The 17836-nt window shown below is 36.6% G+C and overlaps 1 protein-coding gene and 1 non-coding gene across 2 annotated transcripts in view; both read right to left on the reverse strand.

Annotated features, from left to right (window-relative positions):
• The window catches only part of AP1G1 (adaptor related protein complex 1 subunit gamma 1), a 75800-nt gene that overhangs the window by 21182 nt on the left and 36782 nt on the right, over positions 1 to 17836 (reverse strand). The window contains exons 4-11 of the mRNA XM_036068616.2: positions 13119 to 13260; positions 11259 to 11355; positions 10009 to 10085; positions 6492 to 6587; positions 5967 to 6047; positions 5670 to 5768; positions 3020 to 3075; positions 1791 to 1904 (exon numbers count right to left, since the gene is read on the reverse strand). Of these exons, the coding sequence (XP_035924509.1) occupies positions 1791 to 1904; positions 3020 to 3075; positions 5670 to 5768; positions 5967 to 6047; positions 6492 to 6587; positions 10009 to 10085; positions 11259 to 11355; positions 13119 to 13260 (762 nt within the window). The remainder of the gene's footprint in view (positions 1 to 1790; positions 1905 to 3019; positions 3076 to 5669; positions 5769 to 5966; positions 6048 to 6491; positions 6588 to 10008; positions 10086 to 11258; positions 11356 to 13118; positions 13261 to 17836) is intronic.
• On the reverse strand, positions 1421 to 1505 carry LOC118520555 (small nucleolar RNA SNORD71). Its single transcript, XR_004909716.1, has one exon. It is a non-coding gene; the product is annotated as a small nucleolar RNA SNORD71 (small nucleolar RNA).

Here is a 17836-nt window from a genome sequence, read left to right on the forward strand (position 1 = left end):
TTAACATATAAGTTAGAAGATTACTACATATATCTTTTCATATTTGGTCAATAATTCCAAACATGGTATATAAATTGACTTTCAAAATACCAATCTAATAAGTAAGAAATACTTTCATCTTAGCTAATCTATAAACAACATTCAATCTTTACAGGAATACAATAATAGCTAATTCTTATACAGTGCTTAAGTACTTTATATATAATAATCCAGTTAATCCTGCATAACCCTTTGAAGTGGGTGCTCTTTTTTTTTTAAAGATTTTATTTATTTATTTATTTGAGAGAGAGAGAGAGAATGAGTGGTGGGGAGGGGCAGAGGGAGAGAGAGAGGGAAAGAGGGAGAGAGAGAGAGAGAGAAGCAGGCTCCCCGCTGAGCAGGAAGCCCAATGAGGGGCTCGACGCCAGGACCCAGAGGTCATGACCTGAGCCGAAGGCAGAGGCTTAATGGACTGAGCCAAACAGATGCCCCTGAAGTGGGTGCTCTTGTATTTGCATTTTACATATGGGACAACCGAGGCAGAGAAAAGTTAAGTAACAAAACCAATTTTAATAAAGACAGAGCCAAAATGTGAAATGAAGCATTCGGGCTCCAAAGTCTGAGCTCCTAGTGTTAAACAGCCTGTCAAGGAGACACAGGTTTTACTTTTGAAATGCAAAGCCAAGTCATGAGCAACAGAGTCAACACAATAGGAGTCAGAAGGTCTAATTTCTATTCCCAGGTCTGCCCTGTACAGGGGTAGGTTTAGAGGAAATAATTTGATTCCTATGGGACTGTATTTTAACTAATTTGTTAAGAGGGGACAGAAGTAATTGTCTTGTCTGTCTCATTGGCTTGCTCTGAGAATCAACTGAGAGGGTACTTATAAATCCTGTGCAAAGCACACTCCCACAAAAAAAAAAATCCTGGGGCGCCTGGCTGGCTCAGTTGGTGGAGCATGCGACTCTTGTAGGGTTGTAGGTTTGAGGCCCACGTTGGGTACAGAGATCACTTAAAAATAAAATCTTTAAAAGAAAATTTTTTTTAGTTAAAAAAAAAATCCTGTGCAAAGCACTAGATGAGTTATTGTTGCTGAGTTTAGGTCTGTCTTTAGATTGCTCACGCACTTAGCATCTGCTCTCTGCAAATAAAAGGAACCCAGTTATCAATAGATATTTGTTAAATGAATGGTTTCAGAGATCATTTCAAATCTAATTTATTCTGGATTTGAACAAACAACCACAGTTCACTGAGGCCAACTATAACTAGGTTTTACAAACATCTCCAGTTCTTCCAATAGATTCAGTAGAGTTACTCCAACAGGGGAAAGAATTTATGCCTTTTCAAAGTGCTATCTGCTGCCTAACGGTCATTCCTAGATGCACTGTTCTAAAAACCACAGCTGCTTCTAGTATCTTGGGGCGTAAGTACTGTGAGAAAACGTGTGCTGTCAGCAATTGAGTTTCAGCATTGTGATAAAACACTTAGCCGATGGATCACTCCGCATTTTCATCCTCCAGCACACAGAGCACAGTACCTCTGTTAAACAGACTTCTCCCCAGCTTATCTGTACCTGTTTGTTTATCAAAGAACCAAGGACAACTTTAGTGTGCACTTCAGTATTCCTTATTGGCCTCCTTCATTGACCTAACCTTCTCCCTGCCAATCCTTTCTTAAAAAGGATTTACTCAGCAGAGTTCATCTGTGAAAATAATGACTAAATAAAAACAAATGGCAACATTCTCATTCTCAGAACTATTATGAAGTTATCAGGTGGGGGGTGGGGCAGAGAACTATCAATAATCTGTTACCGTTTTATTGAGACATCCAAATCTTTTAAACAGTCCACAATTGTGCTTCTGTGCCTCTGTACTGCATTATGATCCGTCTGCACAGTCTTCAACAAAGATGTCAAAGCTACATATCTGGATGAAACGAAGTTGCAGAAGACAGAATTAAAATGTAAAATTCAGGATAGTTCTTCTCTACATAAATAATGACAAAGAAGATGTCTAATGACTAAATATTTTTAAATATTTAAAAGACAAGACAGAATTAGAGAGTATAATGGTAACATCTTAAAGGCATAAAAGACACACTAATCTTAAGTAGTAGTAACCAGGAGAATTTAGATTTGCATTCATGGTCAAGTCCATTTAAACTTCTAAAAGTGACTGATTCCATTCTTCCAAATTCTTCCAAGTAGTACAATAAAATAAACATATAGTATGCCTTTCCTTAGGCCCAAAATGCAAGAGGAAATGATTTCAATGTTACCATTTGTATTTTCTCTGCTTTTATTTGATACTAGTACCAAAACTGCCCCTATAAAAATATGAGTTTAAGATTCAAGTATTTAAAAATTCTTTTGGAAGGAGGAGATAATTCAGGGTACCACAGTGATTATTTACACATTTTTAAATGCTCACATGATAAGAAAGAACATTTTCTCCTGATTAAAACAGGAAAAAGAGCAAGCAGGATATACTACACGAAGGAAAGTAACAAAAGAAAATACTGATAAATTCATCTACTTAAAAAAATTAGCTGGAGTTCACAAATACCTTCCAGGTTTGCAATGCAAAATGTATTTTTCTTAATTTGGAGCAGAGGTCAGCAAGCCACAGCCTCTACCTACAAGACTCTATAGCCCTCTGCTGTGTGGTTCTATAAATGAATTTTTATTGGAACACAGCCACTCATCAATTACATATCTATGACTGCTTTCATACCAAGATGCAGAGTTTTGAACAGTTGCCACAGAGACCCTAAGGCCCACAGAGCCTAAAATATTGACCATCTGGTCCTTCACAGAAAAAGTTTGCTGACTCCTAATGCTGACAGTGCAAACAAAGTAAAAGTCATGAGGCAAATCCTCAAATTCTTTACAAAACAGTAGTTTTAAGACCAGACTAAAAATAAAAACCAAGTTGAAGTTCTAGATAAGTCACTCAAATACATGCGCAATCTTAAGCAAAGTCACTCTTGAAAACACTGAGTTTGTCATACCAAGATACAAGATATTTTCCAGTTGACTTACCTAATATTCTTGTCATTGTTCAATAAGAAACGACCCAGGATGTTTATGGCTAGGACCTAAGGGGAAATAGCATAGGTTAAAATCTAAGAAAATTAAACATTTATGTTAAGGATCACCTCCTGGCCTCTGATGGTGTAAACTATTTAAAAGTGATAGTTGTTATTTCTATAGATAGCTAGCAAAAAACAAAACTAAAATCTGAAGGCAAACTCATAAAATCATATTCTATTTCAACAGTAATTGCTAGAAGATTATGTTTTAAAGTTTTTATATTGTTAGTGGAAGAATAATATTGGCACAGCCTCACTGGAGAAAAATCTGGCAATAATTATAATTATTTTTAACATCTCCTCTGCTTCAACAATTCCACTTCTAGAAATTCATCTGAAAAACACACTTGTACACATGCACACGAATCTACTGCAACACTACCTGTAATCACAAATGACTGGGGATATCCTAAGTGTCCATTAATAGCAAATTTGCTAAGTACACTATGGCACATCCACACAATGGAGTATCATGGAGACATTAGGATTCTGACATGTGCTACAACATGGATGAGCCTTGAAGACATTATGTTAAGTGAAATAAGCCAGCTACAAAAGGACAATACTCTAGGATTATACTTATATGAGGTATCTAGAAGAGTCAAATTCAGAGACAGAAAGTAGAATGAGGGTTGCCAGGCGTTGGGGGTAGGGAATAATGGAAAGTTACTGTTTAATGGGTATACAGTTTGTTTGGGAAGACAAAGAAGTTCAGAAGATACATGGTTGTGCTGATTGCAAAACAATGTGAATGTACTTAATGTCACTGAACTACAGACTTAGAAATGGTTAACTTTTATATTACGTATATTCCACCATCATTTTTTTTTTAATGGGGATGGTCTCTATACATGAATATGTACTAGCTCCAAGATAATATTAGGTGAAGAGAGTAAGGTGCAGGACAACATATATGATATGTTATCATTTTGCTTGAAAAGGAGGAAGAGGAAGAGAACTAACCTAAATTACTTTGGTTAAGTTATCTGGATACTATGGAATGTTAAAAACAAAAAGAACTGTATACATTTAAATACTGGACTGTATTTGGTAAATCTGTTTCTTACAAGGCTATGAGCTAGCGATTCTTATACCATTAGGTGACTGAAAGAATAAATTCATGAGGGGGAATGAGGAAAAAGTGAGGCAAATAGAAAAGTATCACCGGAACACCACCCTATAACTACCGCAGACAAGATTCTCTGATGGATACTACAATGGGTGGGCAAAAAGTCTGAGAAGAGGGAATTTGCATAGTCTCAAAGTGTCTCCCTCAAACTACTTTTAATTACAAAGGAAAAAATAACAACTTTACAGTGGAGACACACAACAGACACCACCTTAACCAAATGACCAAGGTTAATATCACCAGTAATGAGACAAATAGATTAGCATGTACCTCCTGATAGGATACTAAGAAGGGCACATCACTTCTGCGGTGGTCTTGCCAAAAAACCATAACCTCAATTTAATTATGAGAAAATATCAGAGAGAGCCAAATTGAGGGACATCCTACAAAGTAACTGATCAGTACTCTTCAAAAGTGTCAAAGTCATGAAAGACACGGAAAGACGGAGGAACTGCCACAGATTGGAGGACACTAAGGAGACATGACAATTAAATGCAAGGTGGGATCAAGGATCGGCTCCTCAAACAGAAAAATGGCAGAAGTAGAAAAATTGGTGAAATCTGACTAAATTCTATAGTTTAGTACAGTACCAATATTAACTTCTTAGTTTTGATAATTATCTCTAGTTACGCACCATGTTAATATTAGGGGAAACTGAGTGAAGGGTATATGGGAACTCCAAACTATTTTTGCAACTTTTCTGTAAGTCTAAAATTATTACCAAAAGTTTCAAAAAGTGGGGAAAAGAAGAAATACACATGTACAGACACAATTTTTAATTTCTGAAAAAATACATGAGAAAAGGATAACCATATTCCCCACTAGAAGAACGTGAAAGCTACAGGCAAACATTTCCCTCCCTACATACCTCTGGTACTGTTTTAGTTTTTTTACTTTAAGTGTTCATTTCTTAAAAAAACCACACACACAAATATTTAAGAAAAACAAATTAACTCAAATAAGATGTTTTGTTTGGAGTGATGGATACAATTCAAATCATGGCTCTAATAAAAGCTTATTTTGAAATGTTTCCTTCACCCAACAGTATCTATATTATCTAACTATACCTAAGAGCTTCCAAACTTTATTATAATCAATATTAAAAAGCCTTCAATGGAGGGAATGATGCTTCAGATACCAAAACACAGCATTATACATTCTGCACCAAATTTCCAAATGCAATTCATTTCTAAAGTACTCAAGTGGGGCGCCTGGGTGGCTCAGTCGTTAAGCGTCTGCCTTCGGCTCAGGTCATGATCCCAGGGTCCTGGGATCGAGCCCCGCATCGGGCTCCCTGCTCGGCGGGAAGCCTGCTTCTCCCTCTCCCACTCCCCCTGCTTGTGTTCCCTCTCTCACTGCGTCTCTCTCTGTCAAATAAATAAATAAAATCATTAAAGAAAAAAGAAAGTACTCAAGTCTAAGTTATTTATTCTAATTGAAATGTTTAGGGAAAAGATTAGAAAAGACTTACTCGCAGTCCACTCTCTGACTTAATATCCATGATAGTCAAAACCGTTTCATAAAGAATAGCATTTCCTACATTTTTACTAGTCTCCGTATTTGTGGCAACCTGAAAAGTCACAAGAGGGCAGTACATAAGTGATAAAACAATACTTCCGAAAAATATCCAGAGGTAACAAGAGACATTTTGTGAATGATTACAGCCACCAATGAGGAAACACAAATAAATACTGCTCTAACCACCATCATTCTGCTCCCCACTACACTAAAATGAAGATTTAATATAATGCAGATTAAGTCTACTCACCTGTGCTAATATATCATTCATAGCTTCACTTGAGTCATCATCATTTCGTCCTAAAATTCTTAATAACCGCAAAATTCGTACCTAATGTGCAAAACATGATTAGTTTCAACAAATTATGCCTGGCACAAAGGAACTTACTTGGTAACTTAAATGAAGTCTCAGATCTCATCAGAAATGTCAAGATTCAAAGAGAAGAATTTTAAACCTTATCTTTAGAGAAGTAATAAATACTTCTATGTCTGAATGAAGTAGAGACAACCCACACTTTGTCACTCCACAGCTAAAGGATACCACCACCTACAGAGCTATACTATATTGATAAGTCTCTATGCAATCGCTATTACACATTAAAACTATAATTTTATTCTATTAATCCAGTACAGAACTGTATCACTATTCACTTATTATTGTAATTCGTTTAATCAGTTAACTACCAAATTTCTACTGACACAAACTTAAGAGGAAAGAAACAATCTATTCCAAAGGTATTAAATTAATTTCTCCAAAATTTTCTTTCAACCTCACCTGCAAAAAGGGGTCACTGATACCAGAAACATCATGTTCTGGTGAATATCCCGACATGATGAGGTTCTTTAGAATACGAACTAACTGGGGCACAAGCTGCAAAGAAAGATGCATCAAAACACAGTGAACGTCAAAGAATTTCTCATGAATAGACAAGTAATTTGGCTTTAAAAAAGGGTGCAAGGGTGCGAATCCAAGAAAATTCTATTGATACCATATGCTGGTACACTGCTGACGGTTGATAAATACAACTTAGGAGTACTTAGGCCACGAACTCAAGAAGGAATATGTATTTTACCTGAATTAAAAACGAATGACTTTTTTATTCCAGAGTTATATATGCAAAAATACTACAAGTAACAGGAGGTCAGAAAGCCTATGGGAACCAAGTCAAACAGATGCCTACAGGCCGTGCTGCGTATCTACCCTACAGAACTGGACACACTTAGGTAACACAAACATGTTCGATTTTTATCCATTCAAACATTTGGATATAAAACGTTATCACCAAAAATACTGGTGATCTTATTAAAATTACAGTTTTAAAATATACTATCTCAAACAGAGAAAAAATTTCTTTCCTCTGAGGACAGGGCTAGTTATATTCTTTTCCAACAAATAACAGGGAATACAAAAGCCTCCAACATGGACCAAATGGAAAAACACATGAAAAATTGTATTTTTCACCTTAAGAAGATACCAGGCCATGAATAATTTCCTCTCCCTATTCTTAACTCATAAGATACAATTTTTGGTAAACTTTTATTTCAGCACTTAATTATACACACTTTGTTGCCTGCTTTCTTGTCTCATCTTGGTACTGAAACCATACATTCCTTATGGTCAGAATTCCCTTCTTGTCCTTCCTTTACTTTGTCCATTAGAGTCATAACAAATAGTAGAGGCAATTTTATGGTTAAGCTAAACTTTAAAATACTTTATTTTTTAAAAATGCTTTAAATATTATCATTCATTTCATTCTGTTGATCAGGCACTTAATCTTAAACCCTATTCCAAAACATGTGCCACAATGGGAGCTTTTCCAGGCTCCAACTAAAAACTCAATTTAGCTACATAAACAACTCTAATCACCTAAAATTAAGAAAACAAGTGTCCAAAGTGAAGGAAATGGTATCTCTTTTGGAGGCAATCAGAACAGCCCCAACCAATTTGCTGCAACTCAATTACTTTTTCTCACTGTGTTCTGGCTCTATTCCTCCTTATGCCTCAACTCTAAAGGGGGATCAAGAGTGAAACAAAGGCCAAGGCATGCCCGAGGAATGCACTCACAACATTGAGGCCACTTTTAAATATGAGAACATAATCTGTATGAATTTAAAGAAGTTTGGCCATAACACTTCAGAATTAAGTGATTCATAAGCCATTTAAAAAAAATTCTAACTTGGACAACTCCAAGATTAAAACAAACCTAGGTTATGCTGACCTGTAAATTCTAAACAGAATCCCCATTAAATCTGTCAACTGTGGGCAGATTTAGACTTGAGAATAATATAAATTTGTAAACTACTTTAAAATGTAATAAAGCCGGGGGGCGCCTGGGTGGCTCAGTCGTTAAGCATCTGCCTTCGGCTCAGGTCATGATCCCGGGGTCCTGGGATCAAGCCCCACATCGGGCTTGATCCCAGGGAGCGGGAAGAGAAGAGAAGCGGGAAGCCCGCTTCTCCCTCTCCCACTCCCCCTGCTGGTGTTCCCTCTCTCGCTGTGTCTCTCTCTGTCAAATAAACAAATAAAATCTTAAAAAAAAAAAAAAAAAGGCCAGGATCACCTAGTAACCAAGTTCTGCACAAAAAGTGGCTCACCCTGCATACGTCCCAATGGCCTCCTTTTTTGCACTATACATATACCTGATTGTTTGTTTAATCTGATTTCTTGGAGAAGTCTTTTTCCCTTGGGCTAATAAATTCAGAAATTTTTTTATTCACTGACAAAAGACCAGCACACCACATAAAATTGCCCTGGGACAAAAGGCACAAATGTCTAAATGTTTAACATACAAATCCTTGGGACCCAGCTTTATTTTTCAGACAAAAATGCAAGTCACTAAAACTTATGACAAGACAAACAAAATAAGATGACAAAGGGAAACGCTGCAGCCATGAAAATCAGTTGATGCCCACCCACTCTACCTCAAAATCCTTTTCATATCCCAAAACTTCCAGGCAAGATTAAGTGCAGGTAAGGGAGAAATAAAAGCTCTAAGTCTGAACTGAGAGCTCAGAAGTACATACAGAGCTTTTTATAAAGTATGAGGTTACCCACACATGGTTCTAAAATATCTACTTCAAAAAGAAGCAATGTTTTGTGCCAAGGCTCCAAACTGATCTGGAATTGCCATCACCAAAGCCACTGGGACACTGTTCAAAGTTTCTCAAGTAAAGATGAAGAAAAGGCAGAGAAGGAGGCTTAGAATTCAGGAAAGGCTGCAACTGAAATCCAAGGCTGACTGTGGAGTGAGGAGTTTAAGTGACAAGACAAAAACTGGACTAGGGAGTTAGCCAAAAATGCTAGAACAAATAACTCATAGTATTAAGCACAGCTTCAGCATTAGTGTATGTTTAAAAGCTACATTTGTGGATGGATGCACAAAAGCTACTAAGGACCTAATGCAGGCATGCACCATCTAAAAGAGGGTTAATTCTTACCTTTTCATTCTAACATACAGCAGGATTCCAAACAGACAACAGGAACAAAACATACAAAGCAAGCATTAGGGACAGATACAGGCCTCATACTATTTTATACAATAATTTAATCAAGACATGAACATCTAAGGAAAAAAAAGCCAAAAAAAGAAGTGCTATTAGAGCCTCATTAGATCTAAAATACAAAGTAAGCCCCATTTATTGAGTTATCAGCACCTTATAAAGGAATTAAACCCATGTAACTACCCAAAACACAGTCTTTCCCAGGCCTCCTTACTACCATCTTCTAAAAGCCAGTGAAGAAAACAAAAATTTCCACTTTAGAACGCTGTAAGAAAGGGAGGGGGGAACTTAAGAAAGCTAGACTTCAGTCACCAGAGTCAACGGTCTAAAATGAACAGAAGGTGACCCTGTGTTACATAAAAGTAATGTCAAATTTCACTTTGCAATTTTCACCTTAAAAAAAAAAATTACCTGCCTTTAACACACACACACACACACACACACACACACACACACACACACACACACACACAATTCCTGTTTGTAATTTGACCTCAGGTTACATTTCCTGACTTCAATGTGAAAACCGCAGATAAAGCACATGAGAGATTGGTAGGTCTGTCAACACTGAGAGAAGACTTCTATTATGAAAGGAAAACACTGTACTACTGCCAGTTCTTATATGCCTAAATCTGGCTTCCAGCCCTACCCACACAGCAGGGCTGGTCAAGTCCTTTACTCAGCTCCATAACTTCCTTTCAAAAGAAAATTCGTAAGTGAGAAAATCATATACTTTTCAGGAAAATCATTTTTCAATCAAGAAAGGCTTAGGTATACAGAATGGTACCTACCTTTCTGAAATGTGCAAGCATGTCTGGGCTTCGTTCACACATTTCCGTGAGGAGGACTACAGATGTGTGAAGGACACCTGAAATATAAGAGCAAACGAAAACTAAAATGAGGCTATATATTATTCAACTTCACAGAACAGGGCTTTGAGTTCTGAAGATCAATTCCAAAAGGATAGTTGCTACTTCTGTTTTTTAATTTCCCAAAAAAGCTAAGCATTGAGGTGAATACAAAGGAAGTATTTAATAGAGGCCCTATTTAATACTGGTCAAATCAATTAAATCAGAATATTTTAAACAACTATGTGACCAAGATAATTGCTAAAAACTGAAAACCAACACACGTGTCTCTCCATCTGAGACCATCCATAAAGAAATACTCACAGTCACTATAAGCTAGGTATCATCTGCCCTGTACTTATTAATAAGCTGTTAACTGAGATGTGATCATTCAAGAAGTAAAAATCTTAGTAAGATTTTAAATTTCCAGATAAAATGAATCAAAACTCCAAGGTAATTATGGATGATCAAGTAAATATGCTTGTTCCAGAGTAAAAAGGATCTCACAATAGTTTCCACTAATAATAAATAAGTACCCTAACCACTCATTTGTTCAGTAAGTTTGAGTCTTCTAGGCACAGGACTGAATTAATCAAATTAAATATACCTTACCATTTTTTCTCTTAGCATTTAGTAGGATACATGAATTTTCTTTACTCAGAATTTGTTTCACTGACTTCAAAATAAGAATAAAATGTATGGGAAAGAATAGCCATGTTCCATTTAATTTCTCTCAAGTTTTATATAAATATATCTGAGTACCCATTATAAATTCCTGTTACAAGTAACCTAAAGGATTTTCATAAATCTTACACTCCTACCACAGGCAATAAAAAAATAATGTTTTTTCTATTATAAGATAGCCAGGAAATCAAAGTGTTTTACATATGAAAATCAAGGCTAGGATCATTTGTGTATTACAATGAATATTAGTAACTTAACACAGTATTTTTAATATAGTAAAAGAGGACTGAAAATGAAAACTGAGTTTTTACTATGAAGGAATCAATCTCTAATTGTAAAAGGAGGATATGAGCAAAGAGAGATTTGACCCATCAACCCTTCCTGGCAAAGTGTCTAAGCACAGTAAAAAGGCAAGTCCACCGCACTCAAAGAGAAGGCCAAAACTGCCTGAAGCCTTTTCTCTTTCCTCTTTTCCTCAATACTTCACAAGCACATCCAAATCACATTACCATGGTTCTTTTCATTCAATAAATTTTTTGTTGCTGGTAAAAACATCTCCATAAGTTCAGGAACCTTCCTGATGACATGAACAGCACACAGTGCTGCCTATAAAGAGAAAGGACAGAAGATTTATTTCAATTAAGTCAGGGCAGCCAATCTTACAAAAAACAACACCAACAAAAAAAAAAAACCTTATCACTTAGTTCACCTACTGAAAGAAGAAAGAACAAAGAAGTCAGATATCAGATTTATTATTTATTAACTGGTTAGGACTTTCCAATTTATACTATTTCATTAATGAGAACTTTTAGCTCACCTATCCCTTCATTCATGTATTACTAAATAAGTGGACAAAAACTTCGTAGACTAGACCATGGTTAACATGAATTTATCAAACAAATTAAATATAACTTCTGTGGAGTTTTACAGAGTAAAAAATAAAGACATCCATCTGTGATACTCATTCTTCTAAGATGACCAAAAGGTTTTATAAAAACACCATGCAATTTAAAGATACATTACTACTGTTACTTTTAATAATACCCATATCTTCCCCCAATTCATTCTCTGCTGATATCAAGAAAACCATTTAATAATTAGCTAATCTCTACTGAAGAAAAGATGGTCTTGGCTTGTTCACTGGAAAGAAAGGTACAAAGACTGATTTTGATTATGCCTGCCAAAAGTAACCATAACTACTATTTGTTGGAGTTAAATACCACAAAAGTTCAGATACAGTAACAAGAAAAGATTTCAGCTAATTTTTCCCAAGTTATATTTAGGGGAAAAAAAAATTTTTTTTCCAATCCATAGAAATGTTTTATTTAATGAAATAATGTACTTTTTGAACAAGAGCAGCCCACTCATACTTTAAGAGAAAGCACTGGCTTTGTTTCACAATCAACATTAACAGTCCATGATCCTGGAAAACAGCTTGGCCCTTGCAACGTCTTGTCTCACACCATTAATGTGGAGGCACAGTGAATGTCAACCAGGCAATAGTAAGTGTTCACTTCTTCAAAGTTCTAAATTTTACACCTTTTGTTTATGAAGGTTACAGGGTTAAAGGACAATTTTAAAAAACATAAAATGTTGGTGTGCCTGGGTGGCTCAGTCATTAAGCGTCTGCCTTCGGCTCAGGTCATGATCCCAGGGTCCTGGGATCGAGCCCCACATCGGGCTCCCTGCTCAGCGGGAAGCCTGCTTCTCCCTCTCCCACTCCCCCTGCTTGTGTTCCCTCTCTCACTGTGTCTCTCTCTGTCAAATAAATAAAATCTTAAAAAAAAAAAAATCATAAAATGTTTGTATCAACATATAACAGCAAGTAAGAGATTAAGATCATTGTCTTCCATTACTATTTCATTTAGACACACCAATTTAGAAAGTGTGTTCTAGATCATTCTCTAATAATTACCCAGGTCCCCATGGAACTGTACACTTCCAGAGATTCAAAGGCACTAATACAAAAACATGGGCACTAATTATTAGAATAAAAGTAAATTCTTAAAGTTCTGTTTATTATTACTTTGTTTAATACTGTTTAGAATCTGGTAAATTAGGAAGTAATTAGGTATCCAGGATATCCAGTAACGTTTGTTTATAAATCATTTCCTTGAAAAAAAAGGAATTAAGAGAAGAATTAAAGAGTTCATAATTACCAATTGGAGTTAATCAGCAATAAAAAAAACCCACCTCCAAAATTAGTATAAAAACAGATTTTGACTTATAAACACTTGACTTAAATAAAATATATTTACTGCAGAGAAAGATAGGTTATATCACCATCAGAGCTCTCAAAATAATTTGCCTCCCCATCTCCATAATATTCTCTAATCCAAATGCAGACATCTGACTTCATTAAAAGTTACCTTTTTTCTTAAGTAAGAATTGGAGGTTTTCAGGAGTTTCTCTACCTCTCCTGCAAGATCTCTGCACATCTCTGAAGAGCCCATGCAGCCAAGGGTACAAAGTGCTAGCCCCTGTACATACTGCGTGCTATGATTAAGATCACTGCAAAAGAACAGAAAAAGGTAGAAATGAACATGCTTTTCCTGGTGCTCCCCATAAAGAAGCTTCAAAGTCTAATGAGGTAGCTCTGAATGATTCACAATTTCTCTAGTAAGGAAAATAATTAATAAGATTACTTGTTGCAAAAACATGTTTACTTTATTACAAATTAAGAATACAGTGAACTGATTTACAGTGCCTCCTACAGGCTTACAACTCCATGTTTCCAAATACCAATGTAAAAGAAATTCAACAACATGTTATCTGTTGAAGACAAACCACTTCAGAAAACTCAGCAAATCAATGAAAGTGAAAGCCAACAAAGACAGAAATGTGAAGCACAACTGTATCTTTAAAAGATTTTTTGGGGTGGCGGTGCCTGGGTGGCTCAGTCGTTAAGCGTCTGCCTTCGGCTCAGGTCATGATCCCAGGGTCCTGGGATCGAGTCCCACATCGGGCTCCCTGCTCCGCGGGAAGCCTGCTTCTTCCTCTCCCACTCCCCCTGCTTGTGTTCCCGCTCTCGCTGTCTTTCTGTCAAATAAATAAATAAATAATCTTTTTTTTTTTTTAAAGATTTTATTTATTTATTTGAGAGAGAGAGAGAGCGAGAGAGAGCACACGAGAGGGGGGAGGGTCAGAGGGAGAAGCAGACTCCCTGCCGAGCAGGGAGCCCGATGCGGGACTCGATCCGGGGACTCCAGGATCATGACCTGAGCCGAAGGCAGTCGCTTAACCAACTGAGCCACCCAGGCGCCCAATAAATAAATAATCTTAAAAAAAAAAAGAAAAAAGATTTTGGGGGGCGCCTGGATGGCTCAGTCAGTTAAGGGTCTGACTCTTGATTTCATTTCAGGTCATGATCTCAGGGCCGTGAGACTGAGCCCTGCATCAGGCTCCACGCTGGGCAAGGAACCTGCTTAAGATTCTCTCTCTCTCTCCCTCTCCCTCCATCCCTCCTCCCCCCGCACCACCCCCTCACTCTCCCACCTTCCCCCCACCCCGCTCTGGCACATGCACGTTCTTGCTCTCTAAAAAATAAAAATAAAAAAATATTTTAATATGCTCTACTATTAATTTCTAAAAAAATGACAAGATCTATATACATCAACCAAAACCTTAAAAAAAAAAATCAGAAAACAGTCCCCACTACTAGAGCATTTAAGGTGACTTAAATATCACAACAGAAATACTCTGAAACCTCTAACCTTACGGTACAGTATTAACCTTGATATCACATTAATTTTTACACTTTTATGTATTCAAAAGAAGAAAAAAAATAGTAACTAGAAAAATTAGCTAATTAAACCACCTTTAACAAACTAAGCTAGATATTTACAGTGAGGCCCAGTATCTGGTGATACAGATATACAAAATCCTATCTCTAATAGACATTGATTACTGTACAAAATTGTTTACAAACCAACCAGGAAGTATACCTTCAGAAAAGCTGAAATACTAAAAGCTTGAACCAGTAAATTCATCTATATATTATAATCAACTTCTACTATTCAGAAGCTGAATTATTGTATGAGTTATGCTACTTCTAAAATGCTTTAAGAGCATTTTAATATTCTTTAGTTAGTGGTTCTCAAGGATTTCAGTAGTTAATGGATCTCTGGAAGCCCCCAAGACTGTTTCACGGGGTCCATGAGAGCCAAACTATTTTCACAATACTAACTCATTATTTGCCAACTGTACTGACATTTGCACTAATGATGCAAAAGCAGTGGGGGGGGGGGGAGGAAATTACTGACATATTACAAATCAGAGTAGTGGCACCAAACTGTACTAGTAGTCATTGAATTCACTGCCACACACACAGGAAGGAAGGAAGGAAAGGAGGGAGGGAGGGAATGAGTCTGTTTCACCTAAGACTGCCTCTGAAAAAGCAGTAAAAAAGATTAGTTTTATTAAATCTTGACTCAAATGAGAAGTTTAATATTGTGTGATGAAATAGGAAGTATGCATAAAGAACTTCTGCACACTGAAGTGGCAATCTCAGAGAAAAGCACTTGTGCACTTGCAAGCTAAACTATGAACTTTTAAGTTTTTTTTATTTGAAGTAAGAGAAAGCACGAGCAGGAGGGGCAGAGGGAGAGGGAAAAGCAGGCTCTCAGCCGAGAAGGGAACCCGATGTGGGGGCTCGATCCCAGGACCCTGAGATCGTGACCTGAGCCAAAGGCAGATGCTTAAATGACTGAGCCATCCAGGCGCCCCTAACTATGAACTTTTCAAATGTATATGATTTTGATTTGAAAAATAACTGACAAACAACTATAATTATTAAGATTTGGGTATCTGGCAGACATCTGGAAAAAGAGCCAAGTTGGCCTATCACTTTAAGAGCAACAACTGACAATATTTGTTGCCAATGATAAAAATCCAAGCTTTGAAGCGAGAGTTAGAATTTTGGAAAATTTGTATTGCCATGATGAACTTCACAGTCTACCAATACTTTAACTCAGCCAGTTTTTCCCAAATGACTTAGGCATGGTGTTACAAATGCATACATGAGTAAAAGATTCCAAGTGAGAGACAAACCAATGGGTTTAATATAACAAAATACCAAACTTCACTGATATTGTTTCAAATTCCACATTGTAACTAATCCTTAAGAAACTACCACTTACGGAGTTTTGGTATAGTATCAAAGAAGAATATTTGAAAAGATATTAAAGTCCTCTTCCTTTTTCTAACTACATTATCTGTAAAAGGCTGGATATTCTTCATATACTTTAATCAAAACATAACATAAGAAATTGAATGCAGAAGCAAATATGACATCTGCTGTCTTCCATTAGGCCAGATGTTTAAAGATTTACAAAAATGTGAAATAATGTTATTTTTCTCCTTTGAATTGTTTTTGCTTTGGAAAATATTTTTCATTAAAAACATTATTTAACATGTAAGGGGTTCATTATTGGTAATTTTAAATGAAATAATAAATGGTTTTAATCTTCCTTGAACAAAGAGGAAAAGAAGGTAAAGCATAAATTAGCCAGGTTTGCTACTTCTTAACAATTTGAGTATTTAAGATATAAATTACTGATAAGGGGCACCTGGGTGGCTCAGCCATTTAAGTGTCCAATTCTTGATTTTTGGCTCAGGTCATAATCTCAGAGTTGTAAGATAAAGCCCCGAGTTAGGATCCGAGCTGGGCATGGAGCCTGCTTAAGATTTTCTCTCTCCGGGGAGCATGGGTGGCTCAGTCGGTTAAGCATCTGCCTTTGGCTCAGGTCACGATCCCAGGGTCCCAGGATCAAGCCCTGAGTAAAGCTCCTGGCTCAGCAGGGAGCCTGCTTCTCCCTCTCCCTGTGCCTGCCACTCTCCCTGCTTGTGCTCTCTCTGTCAAATAAACAAATAAAATCTTAAAAAAAAAAAAATTCTCTCTCCCTCTCCTTCTGCCCCACCCTCCCTCTTTCTCAAAAACAAAAAAAATTTTTTTTTTTTCCTGGTAAAAATAATGTTTAAATCTTAACTATGCTTTACCATTTAGGCTCCTAGTTTCCAAGAATATTTAGCTGACTTTTCATTTATTTTTCAATGATTAAGTACATTTGCATAATGCAAGCTCTTAAAATATATCCAATTTTTAATGATTCCAAGATCTTTAATTGCTTAGAGCTTTTCTAGGCCAATGAACAGTGAGGGAAACATTCTTTTTTCTTTTTTAAGATTTTATTTATTTATTTGTCAGAGAGACAGCACAAGCAGGGAGAATGGCAGGCAGAGGGAGAAACAGGCTCCTGGCTGAGCAAGGAGGCCGATGTGGGACTCGATCCCAGGACACTGGGTTCATGACCTGAGCCGAAGGCAGACACTTAATTGACTGAGCCACCTAGGCGTCCCAGGAAACATTCATTATTAAACATAAAAACCGCTGGTACACTATGATGCCCTATAATACAAACAAAAACCAAAAAAACCAAAAACAAACCAAAACACCCTCACCAAACAAACCCATTCATTAACAAATATTTTTAAAAAACAAAACTAAATGATCCAATGTCCTTTAACTTGAGCTTAAACTAAAGTGCCAGATCAATTCCCAACTACTAGTTCTCTCTCAAAAAGTTCACTTGAAGCTTGGCTAGGTCTCATTAAAATTCAAAACAAAGATTTCTTCTTTGCCTATGTGCCTCATTCTTCAATTTTTATCAAGCTACAAACGTATACTTGGGTTTGGTATTAACTCTTAATATGAACGTGGTGCTAGGCAGAACTGCCAGATCATCAGCATGTGACTGAAGGCTTAAGTAATAAGGGCAACAAAGCATGCAAGAACAAAAATTAAAGAAACTCTCAGAGACCTAGCCAGAGTAAATGTGTAAGAGTCATGCTGAACATGTAGAATGTAACTTCTTTAATACCAAGGATCTCTGCCAATTTTTTTTTCATTCTCCCTCCCCAGAACTTATAACAGCTCCTGGCACACAACACGTATATAATAAATAGTTGTTGAATAAATGAATCAACTTAGTATTTTCATTAGTATTTATTTCAAGGCCAAAAAATAAGATTCTCCCAAAATTAAGTTCACAGACTCAATGTACTTACATGACACACACTGTATTTACAA

This window comes from Halichoerus grypus, chromosome 15, assembly GCF_964656455.1.
Source record: "Halichoerus grypus chromosome 15, mHalGry1.hap1.1, whole genome shotgun sequence".
In the NCBI taxonomy this organism is placed as follows: Eukaryota; Metazoa; Chordata; class Mammalia; order Carnivora; family Phocidae; genus Halichoerus; species Halichoerus grypus.